The sequence below is a fragment of the Haliaeetus albicilla genome, chromosome 22 (assembly GCF_947461875.1).
Source record: "Haliaeetus albicilla chromosome 22, bHalAlb1.1, whole genome shotgun sequence".
In the NCBI taxonomy this organism is placed as follows: domain Eukaryota; kingdom Metazoa; phylum Chordata; class Aves; order Accipitriformes; family Accipitridae; genus Haliaeetus; species Haliaeetus albicilla.
In genome coordinates, this window is record NC_091504.1 from 18,460,629 (window position 1) to 18,484,323 (window position 23,695).

The 23,695-nt window shown below is 37.4% G+C and overlaps 1 protein-coding gene across 6 annotated transcripts in view; it reads left to right on the forward strand.

Moving 5' to 3' along the window:
- The first annotated feature begins 40 nt into the window (after positions 1–40).
- The window catches only part of TRRAP (transformation/transcription domain associated protein), a 102,937-nt gene continuing 79,282 nt past the window's right edge, over positions 41–23,695 (forward strand). For 4 of the 6 annotated variants that reach the window (XM_069810176.1, XM_069810174.1, XM_069810177.1 and 1 more), the window contains exons 1-21: positions 341–847; positions 1,043–1,232; positions 1,463–1,613; positions 1,952–2,001; positions 5,579–5,689; positions 6,260–6,364; positions 7,056–7,139; positions 7,898–7,954; positions 8,682–8,807; positions 9,130–9,207; positions 9,436–9,524; positions 10,449–10,545; positions 10,915–11,053; positions 14,098–14,176; positions 15,211–15,445; positions 17,393–17,720; positions 17,847–17,944; positions 18,593–18,787; positions 19,317–19,508; positions 21,234–21,399; positions 22,639–22,895. In XM_069810176.1, coding sequence (XP_069666277.1) covers positions 1,514–1,613; positions 1,952–2,001; positions 5,579–5,689; positions 6,260–6,364; positions 7,056–7,139; positions 7,898–7,954; positions 8,682–8,807; positions 9,130–9,207; positions 9,436–9,524; positions 10,449–10,545; positions 10,915–11,053; positions 14,098–14,176; positions 15,211–15,445; positions 17,393–17,720; positions 17,847–17,944; positions 18,593–18,787; positions 19,317–19,508; positions 21,234–21,399; positions 22,639–22,895 — 2,586 coding nt within the window. In that variant the 5' untranslated portion in view covers positions 341–847; positions 1,043–1,232; positions 1,463–1,513. Of the gene's footprint in view, positions 58–340; positions 848–1,042; positions 1,237–1,462; positions 1,614–1,951; positions 2,002–5,578; positions 5,690–6,259; positions 6,365–7,055; positions 7,140–7,897; positions 7,955–8,681; positions 8,808–9,129; positions 9,208–9,435; positions 9,525–10,448; positions 10,546–10,914; positions 11,054–14,097; positions 14,177–15,210; positions 15,446–17,392; positions 17,721–17,846; positions 17,945–18,592; positions 18,788–19,316; positions 19,509–21,233; positions 21,400–22,638; positions 22,896–23,695 lie in introns of those variants that run through there. The other 2 variants (XM_069810173.1, XM_069810172.1) reach the window with 2 other exon arrangements.

Genomic DNA, 23,695 nt, shown 5'->3' on the forward strand with positions numbered 1-23,695 from the left:
TCGGCGGGAGGGGCCCGGGCCTGCCGGGCGGACCGACAGCGGCCGCGTCTGCCCGGGGTAACTCCTCGACCGCTGTTACCGGCGTCGCGCCCGGCGGCCGCCGCGTTAGCGGAGACCCCGGGGCTGAGGGGAGGGACGGGGCCGGCCGGCCTCGCCTCAGGCAGCGCGGCCCGGCGGCGGCGGCGGCGGGAGGCTGGCAGACGCCCTTCCCAACTGGGGCGAAACCGCCCCGGCGGGGCAGGACCGGACAGGACGGGGCAGGGCAGGGGGTGGCCGAGGGTTGCGGGTCCCCCCACGCCGGGACGCGGTGAGGGGACCGGGCGGCGCCGTGGGCCTCAGCGCCCGCCTCCGCCCGGGGAGAGGCGCGGGAGGCGGGGAGCGTGAGGAGGCGGCCGGAACTGGGCTCGGGCGCTTCCGTTGCGCCCATGCGCTGCCGCCGGCCTCCGGGAGCAACAAAGGAGGGAGCTGGGGGGCTAAGGCCGGCCGAGCCCGGGCAGCCGCGGTGTGAGGAGCGGCGGTGGCGGCGCCTCGGTGGGGCCCGGGCCTGGGCGCGGGCGCGGGGTGAAGCGAAGCGGCGGGAGGCGAGGCCCAGCGCGGCGCAGTCTGCGGGGCGGAACCGGCGCGCCGCGGGGAGGAGGAAGGGGCCGGAGCCCCGTCAGCACGGCGCTGGGAGGCCTTGGGCCGAGGCCGGGGACCGGGAGGGCTGAGGGACGGGGGCAAGCGTTGTCGCGGCCGCTCACGGGTGCCCGTGTTCGCAGGGCGGGCGCCTCGGCTGGGATGGGGTCGGCGTGATGGCGCCCTGGCAGCGGGGAGCGACCCGGTGGCGACCAGCCCTGCGGCGGGGAAGGTAAGGGGACGCGGGGGCCTGAGGCGGCCGCGGGGGGGGGCCGGGTGGGGGTGTCTGCGGGGCACCCCCGGGTGTTGGGGGCGGCGGGCGCCGTGAAGGGCGGCTCGGCTGAAGCGGGGTGTGTAGGAGAGCTGACAGAAAAGCGCCGAGGTGAGGCGAGAGGTCGCCGGTCTTTGAAGCTGTATTTGATTTCAGGTTTCTTTATAAGCGAGAAAGGCAGCTCGTGGCGGCGGGACAACTTCTGGCAGCTCTGGGAGTGAGTCCCGCCGGGGTGCTGTAAGTTTGGGATCCGGCCGGGTCGGAAGACAAGACAGCAGGTGTGCGGTGCCGGGAGCATTCCTGAGCCTGCTGCTGCTTCAGGGAGAAACGACACCAAACAAAACGCGTGAGTGTCTACGCTGTGAAGAGCCCAGGAACCACTTGTATCTGGAAGCGTATTCCTGCGATCCTGAGTGCTGCTAGGCGTTGTATTTGTAGCCCTAACTAAATGTGACAGTTGTGGTTTTTGGGAAAGATGTGTCCTCTTCAGTACAGCAAAAGAATGGATGTAGGTGGTGCGATAGCTGTTCTTAACTACCCACATAAGCTAAAAAATAATTTTTTATTTTTTTGTAGGTGTGTTGGTCTTGATTTTGTGTACTGAAAGCTGATCCTTCCTCCTCCAAGATGGCATTTGTTTCAGCACAAGGGCCTACGGTGGTGGACCAAACCACTTTGATGAAAAAATACCTTCAGTTTGTGGCTGCTCTTACAGATGTCAATACACGTAAGATACTTTTTTTTCTGCTGAAAATTACAGTTCTTCGATAGAGTTTCACAAATACTGCAGTATTGTTTAGACTGTTGATAAATGTGTGTTGAATTCACCTTAAGTTTTGATTTTTGAAGAAGCAAAGTGATGAGTAATACTTGCATGAGCCGAAGTGAGCGAGCTGTGTGCATGTGCGGTTGTGTGATGGTTGTTTGTGAGAATTGTGTGCGTTATAATTGGGCTGTGATAGCTAAACTGATAAGATCTGATTGCTTCTTTGATCAACAAGCCTGGTATTTTCCTTCATGATGTAGTTTTACATTCAATTTTTTTGCTTGAATTTCCATTTTCAGCTGACGAAACCAAATTGAAAATGATGCAAGAAGTCAGTGAGAATTTTGAGGTAAATAAATAATAAAAAAACCCAAACCCAAACAACAAAAGCCCACAACAAAACCCCTTCTGAAATGGCTGTCTTCCTTGTGCTTAATGTATGTTGATTTGATTTCAGATGTTATGTGGTTAAAATATTAATATTAGTATCTTGTGACTTATCATTTGTATTGTTATAAGTCATTGATTTTAGGTTTGTATTTAGGAATTAGCCAGGTTACTGAAGAATTACAACATTTGGACTTAGAGAGCTCTTTCATTCTCTAATCTTTATTCAGTAAGCATTTAAATAAAGGTGAAGTAATAGATTTTTCTTCCGTGTTGTTGAATGGTATGAAATCTCTGTATTTAAAACTTTCTTTTATTTAGTTCAAATATATTTGTGCCCTCATGAAGTAGAGGCCCTCTGATTCCTCTGAGTAGTTCCGTAGTATAGAAGTGAGGGAGGAGTTGTCAGATGTCAGTGACATCTTTTGCATAGTGATGTACCATCATCAACCTTAGATGAGCAGCAGAAAAAAAAGTGAGACACAAGTTTAACCAACCCTGTGTTAGCAGAAATTATACTTTAGTTGAATACTTAGTTATTATGTGTCTGTTCTGAAATTATAGAGAACTTGTTATTTTGCAGAATAAGTTCAAGATCTTAGAATTGCTAATTCTCTCTGTATCTAGTTTTTTTTAGTCGTGTTGCAATTTAAAAAAAAGTGCTGCCACTATAACATATTCTGTCCTTACCTGCTTTATTTGAAGTGATCTTGCTTGGTCTGTGGTACGGAAACATAAATGTACATTCTAGTCCTCTTTAATGTCTTTGGCTATTTTTAAGTAAGCTTTATGCAAAGTTACGTCCAACAGGTGCTGGATGTTGAAAGCTGTGCCAATTTTAGTTGTTTCTGAGTTATCGGTGGAAAAGTTCCTGTCCAGTGAATTTTTTTGTTTAGTTCAGGTTAACATAGTGGAATAATAAATTTAGAGCTGGTGTAACTGTAGTATAAAAAAAAAAAGTTAAAAGGCTTAATTTTTGCTTAGTGTGTATAAGCAGATGTCTGTAACAGTTCTGCATCTGTATGCACATGGGGTGAGCAGAGCTTCCTGTTACCATAAGTGACTATCAAAAAGTATCCTTGTGGCATTTTGTATCTGTTTAAGCTGACCTGCCATCTCTGAAACAATTTATTATCTGACTAAAAGAGTAGCTTTAACAGGTTAGTCTAGTGATCTGTTTAGAATTTGAAGCTTGGTTGATTCTCTTTGCTCTTGTCTTCAGTAGGGAAGAACTTGTTCAATATTTGTTCTAACAATGTTCTCTTGGACCTCACTTGGTTCTGTAGTGTGATCGATCCTACATAAAGAGATGATGAATAGACTTATGCTAGAGTACAGTTCTATTTGTTGGAAAATGCTTGAGGGAGCAAGAGGAACCACTAATATGGTTTTATTTTCCTTTTTTTCCTTTGGAGGTTGCGGACGGTATTGTTGCATGTTGTTACGCTAGATGGTTTCTTTTCATCTTCTGTTTCCATAGTCTTCTTATTAAATCTACTCTATCGCCTACTGCAGCTTCCTGTAGCTATAAAGTTCAGCAAGTTTTATTTTTCACTTCAAGTGAAAAAGTATTGTTTTTCCAAAAATTAGCTGTTTGTTTGTAAGTTACAGCATTCATATTCTGTTGGCTGCATTATTGATCTGGATGTCTCTCTAGTTAGGGGTAAAACTGAACATGCATTGATGATTCTGGGGAATGACTTGAAGTTTAAAACTGAGGTGCTTCACCATAATGTTATCCATTTGACAGTGCCAGTTGTTGGACTAGTTGTTAGGGTGTTGTTCTGGGCTAGCAGAGGATATTGCTCTTCTAAACCAGTTTCTGGATGGGAACATTTGATAGTTTTGAATCTTGTTTTCTCAGAAATTATTTGTTTGCGGGGGAATTTTTTCCTTCTCTATTTCTTCATAGAGATTCTGAATTCCAAATGGGAAGAGAGGAGTGTATTTGTTGTCTTTCCAGTCTCTGTTTTGGAGGAGAAAAAGCTTCCAGAATCAACCTCTGTTGCTGCTTCTGATGTTTTGTTCCAGCAGCATAATTCTGAACTTGGTTAGAGTAGTGGGGGTTTTAGTTTCTTGTATGGTTCAGAACAGCAATTCATAGATAGCAGGAGTGCCGCAAATTTGCTGCTCTTTGCTGTTCAGCAAAGGTATTGGGAAGGTGCTTTCAGGAATTTAAGCTGGGTTCATGAAGGTATACTTTTCCTTGAATGGATTTGTGAGCCAGTTTCCAAGAATGCAGCAATACCTGTTTAATTTCTTGTTGGAAACTTTCCTTCTTTTCTTCCTCCAAAGTAGGACTGTTCTCCTGAGATAAGGTTGGGGAAGTTAGGAGTCTTTCAAAATTGGAAAGGGGGAGGTGGAGGAGGAGAAGATACAGACTTTTTTTGGAAGACCTTTGAGGTGAAGAGAATACGTGGGCTAATCTGCTGTTGATAATATCCTGTCTTGCATTGTTGTGGTTTAATCCCAGCCGACAACTAAGCATCACGCAGCCGCTCACTCACTCCACCCCGGGGATGGGAGAGAGAATTGGAAGGGTAAAAGTCAGAAAACTTGTGGGTTGGGATAAAGACAGTTTAATAGGTAAAGCAAAAGCCGTGCACACAAGCAAAGCAGCACAAGGAGTTCATTTACCACTTCCCATTGGCAAGCAGGTGTTCAGCCATCTCCAGGAAAGCAGGGCTTCATCACGCTTCATGGTTACGTGGGAAGACAAACGCCATCGCTCCGAATGTCCCCCCTTTCCTTCTTCTTCCCCCAGCTTTATAGGCTGGGCGGGATGTCATATGGTCTGGAATATCCCTTGGGTCAGGTGGGGTCAGCTGTCCCAGCTGTGTCCCCTCCCAACTTCTTGTGCACCCCCAGCCAACTCACTGGTGGGACAGCATGAGAAACAGAAGGCCTTGAAGCTGTGTAAGTGCTGCTCAGTAATAGCTAAAAATCAATGTGTTAGCAATGCTGCTTTGGTCACAAATCCAAAGCATAGCACCATACGAGCTATGAAGAAAACTAACTCTATCCTAGCTAAAACCAGCACAACAGTGGAAAATAATGCTCAGTTTGGGTGATGTATGCGTGTACACGTATTTGCAGAAAAAACTAAAATCTCAATTTAACAGTGGCTGAAAAGTCTTGGGAATCCTAGAGCAATGAAATGTGAGTGTGCTTGTCAATCTTTCTTGTTCAAGAATGTCTACAGCATTTTGCTGTTGTTTTTTTTTCCTCCATTTAAAATAGCTGTATGTTACACCAACTTTATTTTCTATGTGAGGTGACAGTGTTCAAATAGGAAAAAAAATCATATTACAGTCCATTGGGATTGGAGGAAAGAGATTAATTTGTATTCATTTTTGTTTGTTTCACTAATAGTGCTCTGTAGTGTGTCAGCAGATGCATAATCACTGAATCTATTAAAAAGTCACTGAAAATGTTTAATAGTGGCTTTGCATGTAACTTAATATCATATGTGTAATGTCTATTATATCTGTCTCCCCATTTTTTTTGTTTGTTTTGTTTTGTTTTTTGTTCTTAATTAGAATGTGACATCATCCCCTCAATATTCTACATTCCTGGAACACATCATCCCTAGGTTTCTCACCTTTCTACAGGATGGAGAAGTTCAGTTTCTGCAGGAGAAGCCAGCACAGGTAAACTGTGCGGAGCATCTCTTACCTTTTTGCAATGTGTGCAGCAGACTATTCATTCAGTGAAGTACTTGATTAACCTAATGAACTCATTAATGTATAGACTTTGTTGTTCAAAATAGGTCTGCCATTTGGAGTAATATTGAAAAAGTCCAGTTTCTAAATAAGTTACTTAGAAGTTTTGCAAATCTGGGCTTCTATGAAAAATGAAGAAAAACTAGGTGCAATACAATTGGCTTTCTTGCTGAAATACAACACATTGTTACAACTTACTGACTTTACCTTGGAATGAAAGGCAAAAGTCATTAAATGCTTAAAATTGAGTTCTTTAAAAAAAGTCTGATAACTTGCATTTTTCAACTGTAAATTTGTTAAATTTACCTTATTCGCATATGTGGGTAGTAGGAAGCATTATGTGTTTGTATATAAGTGTATGTCTACACAAAGTAAAATGGCTTTTTTTCTTTCTAACCATGCAGAAGTATTAAGCTGAAAAGATGTTGCAACCAGTTGTTGTTTTTTTGTGGGCTTTTGGAAAGTTCTATTGTGTTTTTTTTGTTTTTTTTCTTACAGCAACTCCGAAAGCTAGTGCTTGAAATAATTCACAGAATACCAACAAATGAACATCTTCGTCTTCATACCAAAAATATCCTGTCTGTGATGTTTAGATTTCTAGAGGTATTTTTTAAATTTTTTTCTCTTTAAACTGTTGCAAATTTTCAGAAAGATTTTCCTCTTCTTTCTTCATCTCAAAGAATTGCTGTGGGTAGAATTTTAAATAGCTGTGCTTCTGGAGCAAGAGTGGAAGGGCATTCTATTTAGGCTTCACCAGTGTGATATCTTACTATTTACAGGTTTTCTGCATATTCTTTTCTGCCCTTTAGAAACCTGGATTTTACAGATGCAAGAAACTGTTCTCATGCTAGGCAAGATTTCATTCATGAACACTTTTCTGGCTTATATAAGTGCAGATAGCTTATTCTAGACACTTCATTTTGTTTCTTACTTGGAATTGAAAACATTGTCATTTGAAGCTCACAGAAAATAACCTGCTCTATGTGGAGGTGTCACGGTGTGTAATAACCACACTTGTGTGTTTCTGTCTGTGGGGCATTAGAAACAGGTCTGATGGTACAGAGTGGTTGAAACTTCTGGTTTTTGTTCCAGTAGGGGTGAATTTCATTTTAGCCATGCTGTAAGGCTGCAAGGTAAAGTTATATCAAAGGAAAGGCATCTTGCTCATGCAAATTCATATTAATGGGGTACTCGTAGGTTGCTGAGATGAGTATAATTTTATAGGGTTTTGAAGTACTTACGGAGTAGTTGAAGAATGCAGCGGTAGGATCACTAAAGATTCCCTTTTTTTCAGACGGAGAATGAAGAAAATGTACTGATTTGCTTAAGAATTATTATTGAATTGCACAAACAGTTCCGACCAGCAATCACTCAAGAAGTAGGTCATAAATCTTGTTATATGGTATAGAACTTACTGTCATACTCTTCAGAATGGTTATTTTGTTTAAGTGAGTTGGTTGGTTTGTATTTTCCTGCTGTCCTTTAACGTTGGCTGCTGACCTGTTGTGGTGACCATATATTTAATTATTTTTAAATTTTTTTTTTACCTTAAAGTAATTTTTAGAAGAGGATTGCATAGTGCTAGCACCCCTGGGAAAAACAAACTGTTAAAGCCTAATTGTCTTTGTTTTAAGTGTTTATGGGCAGTATGATTAGACTAAGGAATGTAATTTCCACAGAAGGGAAGAGAACTGGTCCTTTTTTAGTTTGTGAAGGGAAAGTCCTGGAAAAGGAATATGATCGTCTCCCCTCTGCCCAACACCCCCCTCCCCTCCTGCTTCTCTCCTGTGACTTGTGAAGGAGTATTTGAAAGTTTGCATTTTTATTCTGTTGCTTTCTTTCCTCGGTTTTTGCCTGGGAAGACATAGTTGGTTTACAGTAATTATTTCTAATGATACTGTATTGGAACTATGTTGAGATGATAGGTGAATCAGATTCTTTCCAAGTGCAATTTGAATTAATATTGGCAGAACAGAAGGAAGCAGGAGAATGCTTTCAGATTCTTTTTAAATATAATGAAAAATATACTCTAGTGGTGACTAAAGATTTTATGTAACTGTGTAGTTAATACAAAGATTCTAAAATTGTGATTTTTTTTTTTTTTTCTTTATCGTAAACCAACTTCTTCCTTCCTAGATCCATCATTTTTTGGACTTTGTGAAACAGATTTACAAGGAACTTCCAAAAGTAGTGGTAAGCTTTTTATTTCTTAAATTGCACTTGCTACAGTCAGAAAACCAGTTTTTATTTCTTAATTTTAACTCTAAAAGATGTTAACATAATTACTTTTGTATCTACTGATACAAAGTAAATATAGCTTTAATAAAAATATTTAACAAAAATATGTTTAAAAATGGAGAAATTTAGATTTTGAATTGGAAAACCTTCTCTTTCTAGCACAGTATTACCAGTATGAGAAAACTGAGGTAAACTTATATAATAAAGCACTAGTCAGTTGATTGCAGCGGTGTCCATGTAGCCAAATGTTTTGTGTGGTGGTTTTTGGTTGGGGTTTTTTGATGTTGTTTTTGGGTTTTTTGGGGTTTTTTTTGTTTTGTTTTTTTTGAGGGAAGGTTGAGGTGATGCACTTTCCAGCAGTTAGAGCTCTTCAGTGTGCTTCAGCAATGTGGAGGCCATTGCCTGCTCTTCCTCACTGATACAGAGTATCTGTCTGGATGCTTAGCAAAAGAACCACCTTGGTTGGGGACACTTTTCTGCTTCTTGCAGTAGGGGGAGTGAAAGATTGCAGGATATGTGTATAGTCCTAGTAGATGCTGCAGTGTAAACGTCATGTGCAGAGAAGAAAAAACTGTCTGCAATAAGTTGTGGGGAAAAATTATATGGTGGAATTGTAATGAGATAAATGGCCTTTTGACTATTACTAGCATTATCATATTTTTCTACTGCTCTTTGCTTTTAGAATCGGTATTTTGAGAATCCTCAGGTGATTCCAGAGAACACCGTTCCTACTCCTGAAATGGTTGGCATGATTACAACAATTGTGGTGAAAGTAAACCCTGAGCGAGAAGATAGTGAAACGAGAACAGTGAGTATTCTAACTGCTCTTTATGAGACTGTCTGTATCACAATACCCCAAATCATAAGGGCAGGTAATAGACTTTCTTTTTGCTTGTTTTTCTTATCAAGATTTATTTGTAGAAGCTGATGGAAACTTTTCAGATATTTTCTATGCAGCTGTAGTTACAGGATTTTTATTTAATATAATACCAAATGGTTTTGTGCTTTTTAAATGTTATTATCACTAAATAAAGTGCTATTAAAATGAGCAGTTTCTTTAAAAATGTATTTCGTATACTTTTTTGAATTAATAATTGAACTGTTTATAAAACATGTGTTCTTTCTTTCAGCATTCTATAATTCCCAGAGGATCTTTATCTCTGAAGGTCTTGGCTGAGCTACCTATTATTGTTGTTCTTATGTATCAGGTTAGTATATTCCGGTATTTTGCATGTAAATACCTTTTATTGCTGAGTGGCTTGTGTAAGTTCTGCTGGCAAACATATTAGTAAAAATGAATGTAGGTATTTTTGAGATTAAAATATGGTCTAAAAATAAGCTGCTGAGATTTCTTAACTCTTTCTGATTAGCTCTCAAATAAGTTGACTGTGAGTGTGACTTGTAAATTCTCTAATAATACTTTATTTTTTTTTAAGCTCTACAAACTGAACATTCATAATGTAGTAGCTGAATTTGTGCCCTTGATTATGAACACTATTATAATACAGGTTTCTGCTCAAGCAAGGTAAGAGCATTTTAACAGTATTTTGATGATATTTGGGATAAAGTACTTAAACCTGCCATTCAGTATCGCCCCAAATACTTTTGTCTTATATCCTGTGATTTTTTTGCTTCTAGTCTTACTGCTTCTAATCTTCAAAGTAGCAATGATTATTTGACTTAAAATTGTCAAAGTTTTGTAGGTGAAGTAATTGGCAAATCTGAGTATTTCTATTATATGTCACTGGTAAAATCCATAGTTGTGCAGTAGATCCCAATTTGTTATTTGATAATGTATTTTTTTTAAATAGAGTTCCGACAGAAATCCGTATTACCACAGATAGTATGTGATGGAGACCATGTTAGCTAGGACACTTGCTGTTGTTTAATCTTTACCATACCACCAGTGATACATTTTTGCTCTTCCAAGGTATAGCTTAGGTGAAGCCTTGTGATGTTGCAGATATGGGTGCTGCTTTTCCTGCTTCAGAGAGAGATGTTTCTAAGGAGCAGCAAGTGGTGCTGAGCAGGGCAGCAGGAGTAAGATCTCTGTCTTTTCCTATCTGCCCAGATGATCTGAAATAAATGGTTGAATCTTGAGAGAGACCAACAAGTCTGTGGGAGGGAATATTGTTTGGAGAAAAAAAATTGCCCTGGTTAGGGGAACGGAGCCAAATGTTTGATGCTAATGTATTGGCTTGGCTTTCTGTAGCAAGTTGAAAATTGTATGACTGCCTCAGGGTTGTGCATTTCTGCTTAGAGCATAAGATGCTGGGAATCTGAATGGCAGAGAGCTTGTTAAAAATCGGCTCTCCCATGATGATTTTACTCCTTTATGAAGCAAGAACCTCACTGCAAGATGATGTAATTTGAAACTTCTGTGAATTTTCTGAATGAAGGTATTAAAGAGGAGGCACAAAATTGTAACCATTGTTCAATTTAATTTCAGGCAACATAAACTTTATAACAAGGAATTGTATGCTGATTTTATCGCTGCTCAAATTAAAACATTGTCTTTTTTGGCTTACATCATAAGAATTTACCAGGTAGGTTGCATTTTTGTTACATTGTTACTCTTAGTGCAACAGATCTCTAGTTACTTTATGGCAGGCGAGTGACCACCAGCATAACTGCAGTGCATCAGGGATTGGAGAGAAAAGCATTTGTGCAGCGAATCTGAAGATAGGGCTATACTTGGTTGTCCTTTCAGAAGTATTCTTATGTGAATGCAAAGTGAAAATGTGCTATTCCCCCTGCCCCAGGCATTTATGGAATGGCTATTGTATTTTAGTTTTACAAATAGATGACTTAAAGAGAAACAAATGAATTTAAATTAAATGTTATCTTGCAAATGTAAAGCAAGCCTTTAAAATAGAATGTCATAATAATTGTATTCATGTAATTTTTTGTTATAGGAATTAGTGGCTAAATATTCTCAGCAAATGGTAAAAGGAATGTTGCAGTTGCTCTCCAATTGTCCAGCTGAAACTGCACACCTCCGGAAGGAGCTTCTGATTGCTGCTAAGCACATCTTGACAACAGACTTGAGGAGCCGTATGTAGTACTTTTTAGAAATATACCTATAAACTGAAAAGACTGTGTATTTAAGAGGCATATTGCTTATTATTTGTTTTGGACTATTACATACTTATGATTATTTTGGGAGTGGGTGTGATTTTTGTTTTGCTTTTTTTCTTTTTCCTTTAAAAAAAAATCATCTGAATAAGATGGCATACTGAACAAGTGGCTTTTCTAGCTTTCTAAGTATCCTTGTTCCAAGTAATTACCATTTGATGGTAAAGATTTGTGTTGGCTTGTAACTGTGCCTACAATTGTATAGATAACTTAAAATATTAATCTCTTAACCTGAGTGGAAGTAGTTCTGTCAAAACCTGATACCATATGTTTGATTCAGCTCATAGTATTTGCCTCTAGCAGAGGAAAGCCGTTTTTGGTCAGCCTGAATTAACTAGGTTTGGTGGATACGTTCTGTTTTGGCAGAATTGCAAAACTGGAGATAAATGTACTTTGTAAAATAGTCACTTCTATCTTTTCATCTTTACTGTGTGGTCCCCTTTCTTTTCCTTCTGCTAACAGCAGTTATGGGGCAGTGTGATGTCTTACAGGTATTGTTAGGTTGCTAAAAAAATAGCATGTTTCCTAGTTCTGGAATTTAGTTTTGTGGTCACATGGAAAGCTGATTCTTTGGCTATTTTTCAAAAGAAATTAGCTTAATTGTTCTATGTTTTCCAGCCTCTCCTTAATAACTTCTGAACTTGACCAGTTTCAACAGAATTCAACAGAGGAGTGTGGTCTTAAAGATACAGCGTTCTGCATACTTTGTGAACTTTAATGTTTGAGTAGTGGATAAAAGCCAAGTTAGTGTCTCTGTTGGAGGAATGAACAGCAGTGGGAGCTTAGCAATTCATTGCCCTTGGTCAGCTGGCTAGCATTTTGGCATAAGTGTTGATAATGCATCCCTCCAGCCCTGCTCTTGGCTACCTGGCAGCCCCAAAGTGGATGTAGAGGAGGAAATGCTTAGAAGCATTAAGGAAAAGAGGGAACATAGTATTGCAGGAGGAATAAGGAGAAAGAGGAAGAGGAGAAGTGGGATATAAAGTATGTGGAGATCTGTAGAAGATAAGGCTTTGGTCATTCTGCTGGCACAGTTCAACTTATTTGGAAAAATGAGTGTTCAGGGAAGTGTTTCATCTATGTGGGTCTTGCCAGCGGCATTATTTTTCTCAGTGAAATAATCTTGCAAACTGAGTCTTCTGCGTTGATTGAGAGTTGATGAATAATGCTGCGTATCTTATTGTCATGCATTTTGTCTGTGTGGAACTTTGTTTCTGATTCCTAAAACAGAGGGTGGAGGTGAAACTCTACTTCCTCTCTCCACTGTTATCACTATAAAGGCTGCCCCTGTCTAAGAATACTTCATAACAGCAAAATGTGGTACGCACATAAATATTATGTGGAAGTTTTAAAACCTGGCTTAGAAGATAGAATTCAAATCGAATTTAGAAACTTGCCTATTTTCATTGCTGTTAAGCCATTTCTTTTGAGAATTTTGACTGAGTTGTCCATTTCAAAAGGCTAGAATGGTTTGTATGGCATTTCTGAAATTCTAATGACTGATCATTGTGAACATTTCTTAATTTCAGTGTAAAATATTCTTATGTTATAAAGTTTAATGAGAGAGTTCAGTCACTGGTCCGGTGTAAACAATTTGTTATTGCTTGCTTTGCTTTAATTTCTCTTAGTAGTTTACATTAAGAGTAATAGCACAACACAGGAATATTAATGTTAAATGTGTTCAATACACAAAAACTCACTACTGTTTTTCAATTTGCATTTCTTTTGCTTTTTTTCATTGTCAGGATTTGTGCCTTAATCTCTTTGCTCTGCTAACACCAGTGCATCTAAGACTAATTCCTTTTTTCAGAGTGGATTGATGGTCAAAGGTGGTTCCTTTCCAACCATCTTTTTGACTGAGCTTTTTTCTCCACAGTATTATTTTTTGGTTATGACTGAATTTATTCTCATGTCATGACTGCTGTGGTGGTTGGCTTGTAAAATAATGGATTGTGTTTGCATCTAAAATCTTTATTCCCATTCTTTATTTGCTTTTTTCCACTGCAAATCTTCCAGATCTCTACCCCCCTCAAAAAACAATGCCGATGCTCTCCTTTTCTCTTCCTCTGTGTTTTTGTAGAATGTGACATTCTCTTAAAGCAAAGACAGCTACCACGTTGTCCCTTTCATGTAAGTGGACCTTACTGATTCATTGTCCATTTCAGATTTCATTCGGAAAATGCTGGATTTTTATCTTTAATACTATTTGGAAATCTGTGGATAATGAAGGTTGCTGGATGTTCCTCTTTCTCTTTATTTGACATTTTGCTTATTTGTTTAGTAAGTTTTAGATTGTTGTGTTATTTAGAGGTGAGAGCAGTTAATCTTTCCTGCCATTTCCATCATCTGCCTTTAGGGTGGGTGAAGTGACCTAATCAATTTCTTAAACTTGTTGATTTCTATATTTAAAAAGAAAATGCTTCTTTGGTCTTGCTTTGTCACTTGACTTTTGTTACTGAATTCTTTCTTTTGTTCCCTGGACCTCAAGTTGCATTATTCCCCCTTATATTTTGGGACAGAACTTGCGCGATAAGATGCGAGACAAAATAGAGTTGTGTTGTACGATGTTGCCCAAACTTGTGCTTTCCAGTAACTTATCAGTTATATTCAAAAAGTTCTGCAAAGTTGAAAATAATATAAGCATTTTTTCTCTTTCCAGATGTAACTGTTTTTGTTGTGTCAATGCTGTGGCTTTTGACTGTGTACGGTAATGTTACTCAAGGGGCAAGTGTCAGTGGAGTTCATAGTCACAAGAGGTTAACTGAAAGTTTCCTGGTAAATGACACTGTCCTTTATAAGCTTCAGGAATGAATTTTATAATCAAACCACTTTTTGACTTAGGTTTAAATACCTAAGTTAAGTGGTTTAGTGCTCATCTACCTTATTTTGATTATTTCCTTTGCTAATCGTTATGTATAGCTTTTTCTTTTCTCTCTCTCTCTTTTTTTTAATTTTAATTACAGAATTTATTCCATGTATGGACAAGCTATTTGATGAATCCATACTAATTGGCTCTGGATACACTGCCCGAGAGACACTGAGGTATGACAGAAAGTTTGGAATAGCTATCTGAATGCCTGCCAGGTCTGGTTTCTTTCAAGGTTTATTAATATTTACAACAATGCCTGTATAGGTTCCTAAATCTTTGCTTTAAATAACTAATTTAATTAGATTCTAATATTGGAAGGGCTTCTGCTGCTGTAAAGAGTGGTGGTTGTTTTAACACTTCGATGGTGTAGCATGGTAGTGTGAGTGTAGGGCAAAATGAGATAAAAGGGTGAATGAAAATTATTTCATTTTTTGAATTGCAGAGCAGAACAAAAATAGTCGTCACAGTGAAATCAACTTACATCTTCCCAGTATTTCACAAAACAGCCTAAATCTTGTATCCACTGTAAAATCTGAATGAGATTTAAACTGTTCTTCAATAAGTACCTTAAAACTTATTCATTTGCAATTGAAAAAAAATAAATGGGGAGAATACGTACTTTCTGTGTCTTCAATAGTCTACTAGTTTTTGGGTGCTTTTGCTGACCAAATTAAAATATGTGAACTAGGAGAATTACGTCTTCTTGCTTAAATATAAAGTGTACCTTATTGACAACATGTATCGGATTTAGAAGTATTTGGTCTATTAGATGCTTAAACCTGGTATTTGAAAAGAAATGGTTTTTAAAATGTATCAGTTTTCATAACTACTTTTGAAATCATGAATCATCAATGATGAATTGTGAAACAGTTTACCAACACAGCTTAATAGGTGGCTTAAAACATGCTAATTTGCTCGTAACTGTATGTAGATGAAAATATGTGCTGGGGATGTTCAGCAGTGGGGGAAGAAAGATCAGAGAGGTAATATTAGTGTTATGGGACAGATTAATGCATGTCTGGTTAGATCGTACAGATTATAATTCTCTTGTGTAATTGAAAAAGCCTTGTGAACTCTGGATTTGCTTAGAAAATTTGGATTTAGAATCTTGGAAATGGCTCCAGGCAGTAATTATTAGTTAAGTCCAATTAACAACAATTATACTTGTCCTCAATGTGTTTTCTTCATTTCTTGTTTTTACTGATAGACCACTTGCATATAGTACACTGGCAGACCTGGTGCATCATGTCCGTCAGCATTTACCACTCAATGATCTCTCCCTTGCTGTCCAGTTGTTTGCCAAGAACATTGATGATGAGTCATTGCCTAGCAGTATCCAGACAATGTCTTGCAAGCTTCTGCTAAATTTGGTAGACTGTATCCGGTCTAAAAGTGAACAGGAAAATGGAAATGGTAGAGATATTCTTATGAGAATGCTGGAGGTACTGCTTTGTTTAAAACATGCGATAATAAGTTGAATATCCTATTTCACAGTACATTGTCGATCACATTTTACTTTCACCTTTCTTCAGAAATGAGAATATGTAGAAACAGTCTCCATACTGTATTTCATTTTAATACTTCAGAGAAGGGCTTTTTTAAAATGCTATGCAACTGGGATAATATCTCAAGTATAGCAGAGATTCTTTGCCAACTCAGCTTACTCGTTCAGTGACTTGTTTCAAAGCAGGAAACTGAATGTCTATGATGCTGTGGGTAGCTTAATTGTTATTATTTTTTAAATTTTCTTTTAAATTTTAGTTGTAATCTCCTTTTTTACCCACTTTATGTAAGAATGGTATTTTTAAATGCCTCTGGTTATGTTGTTTTGTTGGGGTTTTTTTTGTTTTGTTTTTGTGTTGTTTTTTTTAAACCCCAAAAGAGGGTTATTGTGCAGGTCCTTGGCATAGCCCAGTACGATCTGTAAAATGTGAAATATCCTCACTTTCAGGACCTACTGATCCTTTTTAAGGATCTTCTTTATATGGAGGATTTTGGGGGGGCTTTTTTAATGTGTTATTTTTAAACATCAGGGATGCACCCAAAAAGCTGTTATGCATGGTATAGTACAACTGTAACTACCTGCTTGCTGTAGCCAAGTTGTTAATGGAAGAAGGTTGCCTAGTGTTTCTCCTGCCGCAACATGAAGATGCACTCAATTGTAGAGTAAAACACTTCTAGGGTAAATACTGGTTTAATAATCTAATTTTGGCATGTGAGAGCATGTCTTGAAATCTAAATCAAACTGGTGTTAACACTTTAAGGTCACTGAGGAAGCTGTATGGCTGCTTGTTTCAGAAAGGGAGATCTAGGAATTCTGAATGTAGTGGATCCCTTCCATCATTGACTCTTCTCTGTCATTGACAGACTCTCATGTTTCTGAATGCATCAGGGAAGAGATTTAGTCATTTTAGTCATCTCCAGGTTATTTGGTATTACCCCGAACCTATTTTAAGGTAGCAGTAGTTTAGGGAATGGCTTTCATCCTAAATACAAAATACAAGTGACGGTGCAAGTGAAAAATGTTGATGTTATGCATTGTAATGGGTCCTTTATTCCAGATTTCTCAAACTGAAGTAGCTTTCTAGTAGGATTTGTCTTCCAAAAAAACTTCTATGTTTTTTCTGCTTTTTAAAAAATCATAATGTAGTACAGTTGTTTGGTCATTTGTTTATCAAATTAAAATTTGTCATACTATGTGAATTCAGAGAAGATGCATCTAGGGAAGAAGGGAGCATGCAGAGCTGTGGTCCTAGTGGGGAAATATCTGAGCAAGCCAAGTAGATCTAGACTTCAAAATCTGGGAAGTACAGAAAAATTTAAACTGAAACCTTGTGCAACATGTCCCTTGACAGCCAAGAGTCAGAAATATTGGGGACCACTGTTCTGCAGGATTGGTTATTTCTTGCTAAATCTGATAGGCTGCATAAAACTAAAACTTAATTCTATGATGTATACATCTTTTAATATATCTGACATACATTACATATACATCTGAAAAATTCAAGGTTTTTATCTTAATAGTAAATATTTATAGACTGAAATATTAAGTCTTATTTTAAGAAATGAATTCAAATATCTTTTCATTTTAAATTAAGTAGAATTGTAGAGAGATCAATTTGTAGTTTATGGTTTTATTAGTTTTCAGCAAATATTTTTACTTTTGGAACTTGTTAAAAGTAAGCAAACTACTTTGTTGATACACTTAAAAATGTTTGCTGTCATTTGAATGACTTCAGAAATACTTAGCTGTAAATTTTATTGATCTCAGTATGTTGACTTGAAGTATTAGTATTATTAAATTTAGAATGATTTTTGAAGAAGAAACTTATTTTCTTTTTTCTTTCCCCTCCCTGCTCTTTCATTTGCCTTTCCTCTTTGTGCTTTAGGTTTTTGTTCTGAAATTTCACACTATAGCACGATACCAGCTTTCTGTTATTTTTAAAAAATGCAAGCCACAGTCTGAACTTGGGGCTGCTGAAGCCGCATTACCTGGAGTACCAACAGCAGCAAATGCAGCACCTGTTCCTGTTCCATCTCCTGCCCCAGCCACTCCTGTGGCCCCTGCACCAGTACCTGTATTTGAAAAACAGGGGGAGAAAGAAAAAGAAGATAAACAGACATTTCAGGTCACAGATTGCCGAAGCTTAGTAAAAACTTTGGTCTGTGGTGTCAAGACAATCACGTGGGGCATAACATCATGCAAAGCTCCTGGTGGTAAAACTGCATAATATTTAATTATATTTATCTTTTGTAATTCTACAATTAAATCTCTCTAGCATGAAAGCAAATAATATTTTTAATGGTTAACTATTGTCTTATTCTTTCTTTATCTTCTTGCAGAAGCACAATTCATTCCCAATAAGCAGTTGCAACCTAAGGAGACTCAAATCTATATAAAACTGGTAAAATACGCAATGCAAGCTTTAGATATTTATCAGGTATGTAACCTGGCCACGTAGCACTTGTATTTATACAGTTACTGTGTGTTAGATCTTTTAATAAGGATTTATTTGTCAGCTAAAAGACAAATTTCACATGTAGTATATTTTCATTAAGCCTTTAATTTCAGGACCACAGCTATTGGGAAATTTTATGAATCTCAAAGTACTTATCACTTGGAACAGATTATTTTCTTAACAGCTGTTATTGTCTGTGTTTATGCAGGCAGGTCAGACTAAAAATAATTTGTCTTTCATGTAGTGGATTAAATCTTTTCTTCAAAGAGATAGTTTAGCTATCAGTTGAAGCATTCACATGGCTATTATTTGTCTTCTGTAGTTACACAAAGTACTGATGAAATGTAAATGTACATGGTTTGGAATTAAGTAAGTTTACAAATACACTGTGGTATCTCCTGCTCTTGTCTTTTTCCACTCCTGACTTAATGGTTTTAAAATCTGTGCTGAAAACATTCTATTTTAATATCTTTATTGTCACTGTTGGCTCTTGTGCCAACTTCTAATTGTATGGGGCTTGCATGTGAAACCTGTAAAATCTCAGGTTTTTTCAACAGGTATTTTAAGACTAGTGGGGAAAAAGTTATTCAAATTCTGTAACCAGTATATGTGTTTTCTCAACTGCTGTAGGTCCAAATAGCAGGAAATGGACAGACATATGTTCGAGTAGCAAACTGTCAGACAGTGAGAATGAAAGAGGAAAAGGAAGTTCTGGAGCATTTTGCTGGTGTGTTCACAATGATGAACCCTTTAACTTTTAAAGAAATCTTTCAAACTACCGTTCCTTATATGGTGGAGAGAATCTCAAAAAACTATGCTCTTCAGGTATTACGTTTTTGTTTACTTTTTTCAATTGGTAATAAACAGCATGTAGAAAATAGCTTATGCCTTGCAGTATGTAAGGCTGAAGTGGAATTATAAATAATAATATTGAAATTAGCATGCAAGATTTGAAGCAGTCTATAAAAATACTTTGTAAAGGTGATTTTTCAAAAACTTTCCAGAGTGGTGCAATACAAATACGAGCCCTTCAGTTTAGAAGATATGAATGCACTTTATTCTAGGAAAGTATTGAATATTGTGGAGTTCTTGTTTTGTTCAGGTTGTTGTGTTAACGTTTTACTGTTTTACAGAACACAAGTCCTATAATATACATTTAAAATTACACTTTAAACTTGAATACTGAAGTTATATGCATGGTTGTTTTCCCCTGAGGATAACCTGAATCACTTGGGTAGCAGTGGATATGGGGAAAGAAATTTGTCTTAGTTTTTTGTTTTAAATGGCTAGTGCATTTATCCCTCTGTTCTTTTCATTACAACAACAATAACTCCTTTGTGGTTTCCTCTTCTAGATTGTTGCCAATTCCTTCTTGGCAAACCCTACTACCTCTGCCCTCTTTGCAACGATTTTGGTAGAGTATCTTCTGGATCGGCTGCCAGAAATGGGCTCTAATGTGGAACTCTCCAATCTGTATCTCAAGCTGTTCAAGTTAGTCTTTGGCTCAGTTTCACTATTTGCAGCTGAAAATGAGCAAATGTTGAAGGTAAAGGTCATTTGTGTTAAAACCAAAAAAATCTGTTTTGACTCAATACATTCTTCAGATGTCTGAAGAAACTTAAAGTTTTACGCTGTCTAACATTTGATAGTCTTTTTGTGTTTGAACCACTATTAGTGATACAACTGCATTTTTTCCAAATGCCAAGTACATTGCCTTATTTATGAGAGATGGTTTCTGTAAATGTTTGCTTCATATTTGAAACTAAAGTGATGTGCTAATTCTGAGTATAAATGACTGATACGTGCTTGTGATCTGATTAGGATAGCCATAAACCCATGTAACTTCATGGTCAGGATATGCATATCTTCTTGCATATTTTTCCCCTTTGTTTTCATATTAATTTAAGGCTTTTGCTTAGACTGGAATCACTTTTTTGTGTGTTGGTGAATCTTGTTCATTCATGTCATATTCAATGACATGTACGTCTTGAGTTAGATATTTCTGTGCTCTTGAAAACTCTAGATTAAGGAATGCAATTTTTCCTATTGACTACATATTGTCAGTGTATTCCAAGGATCTATTTATGTTGATGAGATCATCTCATTATTCAATGAATTTAGAAATACTGAGCTTGAAGCAAGAGTGTGCTTTTCTCATAAAAGTAACAGCTGCCTATATCGAGAAAAAAGGTTAAGGTATTAATTGAATGCTGCTCCATCTCTCATCGTTTCTCTCCATTTCTCTCCCTTCTATCTTAGAATAAACAAAATTTCTGATACAGGTAACTGTGTGATAATTGTTTCTGTGCTTAATGATTTATTACAGCAGGATTAGTTCAGTTTTCTGGGTAGAACAGAGTAGGGACTACTAATTTTCCAGATTCTTTGAAAGATAAAAGTAATATGGAGCATTATTCATATAATCTTGCTTAAATTCTTCTAGTTTGTCATCAGAATCAAGGTCATTTGGATTTTATAAGCTGGAGATGCAATTTAAAGACTGTGATTTACTACCTTCACAGTTTCATGCTTCTGTTATGTTTTTTTTGTTTCCGCAGGATTGATGATATGGGCCTTGGGTAGACAGTTTAATTGAATGATGAAGGCTATTTGCAGCATTTGCATAGCAATGTAGAAAGCTCTTAGATGTTAATAAAATCCAGAATTGTGTCAATGTTTGTCCCTGATCTGTGAGAATCCTTGTATTTATCAACTATCTTCAATGATTCCTGCAAACTGTTAATGTCCTCTGCTCTAGAAAGGCCACCAGTTGTGTAACCATTTTTTTACTTGTAAAAGTTTCCTTTCAAAGTGAAATTTTAACTTTCACAAAAATGAAGAATTCATGATGAAGTTAGGTAGGAGTAAATGAATATTGTGAAATGTCTTCTCTTGTCATTCTGACACTTCTGATTTCTGCTACACATCCTTAGGTTTTGTGGCACAAATATTTTTCATTGTGTCAGATTTGCAGAAGGTTTTTTGTTTTAATAAAGTTACTGCTTGGAGTAACAAGCAGACTTGATTGTTTGGCTAATATGAAAGCAGGGTTTAATTAATTAAAGAATGCTCTGGGTTCTTGATACTCTTCAAATACAGATTTACTTTTTAACTTCTTCAACAGTGGTATAAAATTAGCATGGCATCAGAGTACTTGGAATAGCTGAAGGTTTTTGATCTGAAAAAGTTGTCTCATGCTAAATTCTTATACAACAGTACAATGACGATAAAATTGATAATTTATTAATCTTCAAGCTTTATTTTTTTATAGCCACATTTGCACAAGATTGTGAACAGCTCTATGGAACTTGCACAGACTGCCAAAGAGCCCTATAACTATTTCCTGCTGCTCAGAGCACTGTTCAGATCTATTGGAGGAGGCAGTCATGATCTGTTATATCAAGAATTCTTGCCGCTGTTACCAAACTTACTGCAAGGTAGAACAATACCTTCTTTCCCCACCCCAGTTTCTGATCTTTTTATGTAAATAGTAGTAATAAAGTTATGTTATGTAATTAAAAAAACAAAACTAAAGCCCTAACCCTGATAAGTAGCTTCTGAGTTTGAGCTTTGCAGTTGATTAAATATCTTGAATGTGGCTTATGTTCATTTACTCTCAGCTGCTTCAGGCTCCATAGTTTTGGCTGCTTCACAATTTCTGCTGCTTGTTTTTCTGCTTTCCATTGTGGGGCTGTTGAGGTTTTTTGTTTGTTTCTTTTATTTGTTTTTTTGCTATGGATAACCTTGTTAGCATAAAGCATTGAGGGATAAGAGTAACAGGAGAAGCAGTATTGCCAGGCAATCACTGGTTTTGTGGGAAGAACATTACAGAGAAGCTCTGGTTGTTCTGCAGTTGAGGGCATGTGTGTGCACCTGCAAGTGCATGATAAATATAAATGCAAGTAGTGTCAATTTGCAAAAAGAAATGGAAATAACAATCAGTTTGATTAATTGAGCATTTGTGCTTGCAAGGACTGTGTTCCAGAGATACTGAGGATGAGCAAGCAGATGTGGAGAACTACTTAAACCTAAGGACAAGTGAATCGGAACAATTGCAGGAATGTGAAATCCTGTGGTTCCCATTTACAGCTGTAGGGGCAGTTTTTATTGTAGTTAGCAAATATGTCCGTTATCTATAAACCATTATGTAAAATACATGTAAGCATAGAGGTGCTAGCTAGGTTTATGGAATATATGAAATCTTGATGGGAAGAAAAATAAGTTGGGGAGTGTGTTTAGTTTGTATGGGACAGTGAATGTACTTGAACTCATTTAATGTTTCTTTTCAGGATTCCAGATATTTTAAAAGCAATTTGTTCTGTGTGGATTTTTTTTAATTGATACAAGGCTGAGGTTTGAGTCAAATTATCTTTTTGTGGTTTTCATCTGCTGTATTCAAATGCTACTTTGAGTCTAATATTAAATTTTAGAATATGCATAGATACTCTTTTTTTTGTATATGCATGTACCTACAAAAGCATTCACTGCATAAAGTCCTTAAATATAAGTTATCACTGTGAATTGTATTACATTTTGTAAATACATTATTTACAGAGCTATAAGCTTTACAGAATTTAAAAATGTCAGGTTATTCTGAATTTAGGAAATAGCAATTTTTAACAATAAACTGTGGACTGTCTTTTCCTTTGAGTGTATAACTTATCAATGATTTTCAGGACTTAATATGTTGCAAAGTGGCCTTCATAAACAACACATGAAAGACTTGTTTGTAGAGCTCTGCCTGACTGTGCCAGTTCGTCTGAGCTCATTATTGCCTTATCTGCCAATGTTGATGGATCCCTTGGTGTCGGCTCTCAATGGATCTCAGACCCTGGTTAGCCAAGGCTTAAGAACTCTTGAACTGTGCGTGGATAACTTGCAGCCAGACTTTCTGTATGATCACATTCAGCCAGTTCGAGCTGAGCTAATGCAGGTAAACATGTTGTTTCCTGTTAAACCACAAGAGGTCATTGATTCGCTAAATATTATTAGAAATTTCCAGGAACCTTTGGGTATAAAACTTGAAAAATCTGTCATGAGAACCATACCAGTCTGATTTGTATGTAAAAGGCTAGTTGGTGGTGTGCTGTTAAAGTGAAAACTCTGAAAAATTTAAAAGTACGTTAATCATTTCTTCTATACCCCCGTTAAGGGGTTAAAGTTGAGACTTGGGACTCAATAGAAGACTATTACTATGTTTAAGATGAGCTGGTACAGAAAATAATTAAAACTTGTTATTTTTTTAAAAAACAAACAAGAGAAGCTAATTACCATCAGCATATCATGATTGAGAGCTATATGAAGTCTTATATATACAATGAAGATGATGCAGCTGAAATTCGGAACAGTGTTTTAAATGTGGCTACTTCCCCTAATAAAGTGCTTTCATATACTTTATCCTTTAAACATAATATTTACTTTATTTGCTTTTTATATTTCAAAATTAGCTCTTTGAGGTTAATTCACTTCAGCCTTAACTTGCCTGCCTTTTTCTTTTTCTTTTTTTTTTTTTTTTTTAAATTCATGATGTTGTTTATCTGATATTATTCATAAACATGAAATTACATTTTGGTGTTGCAAAGATTTTGTAGCTGATCACAGTAATCTAATCTAAAACTGCATTTAGGACAACCTTGTTACAAAGTACTTGAACTGTTGTGAACTGAGACTGCTTTTATTCAATCTAGATAAGTATATTCTGGAAGTTATGCAGGATCAATTACCCAGATATAA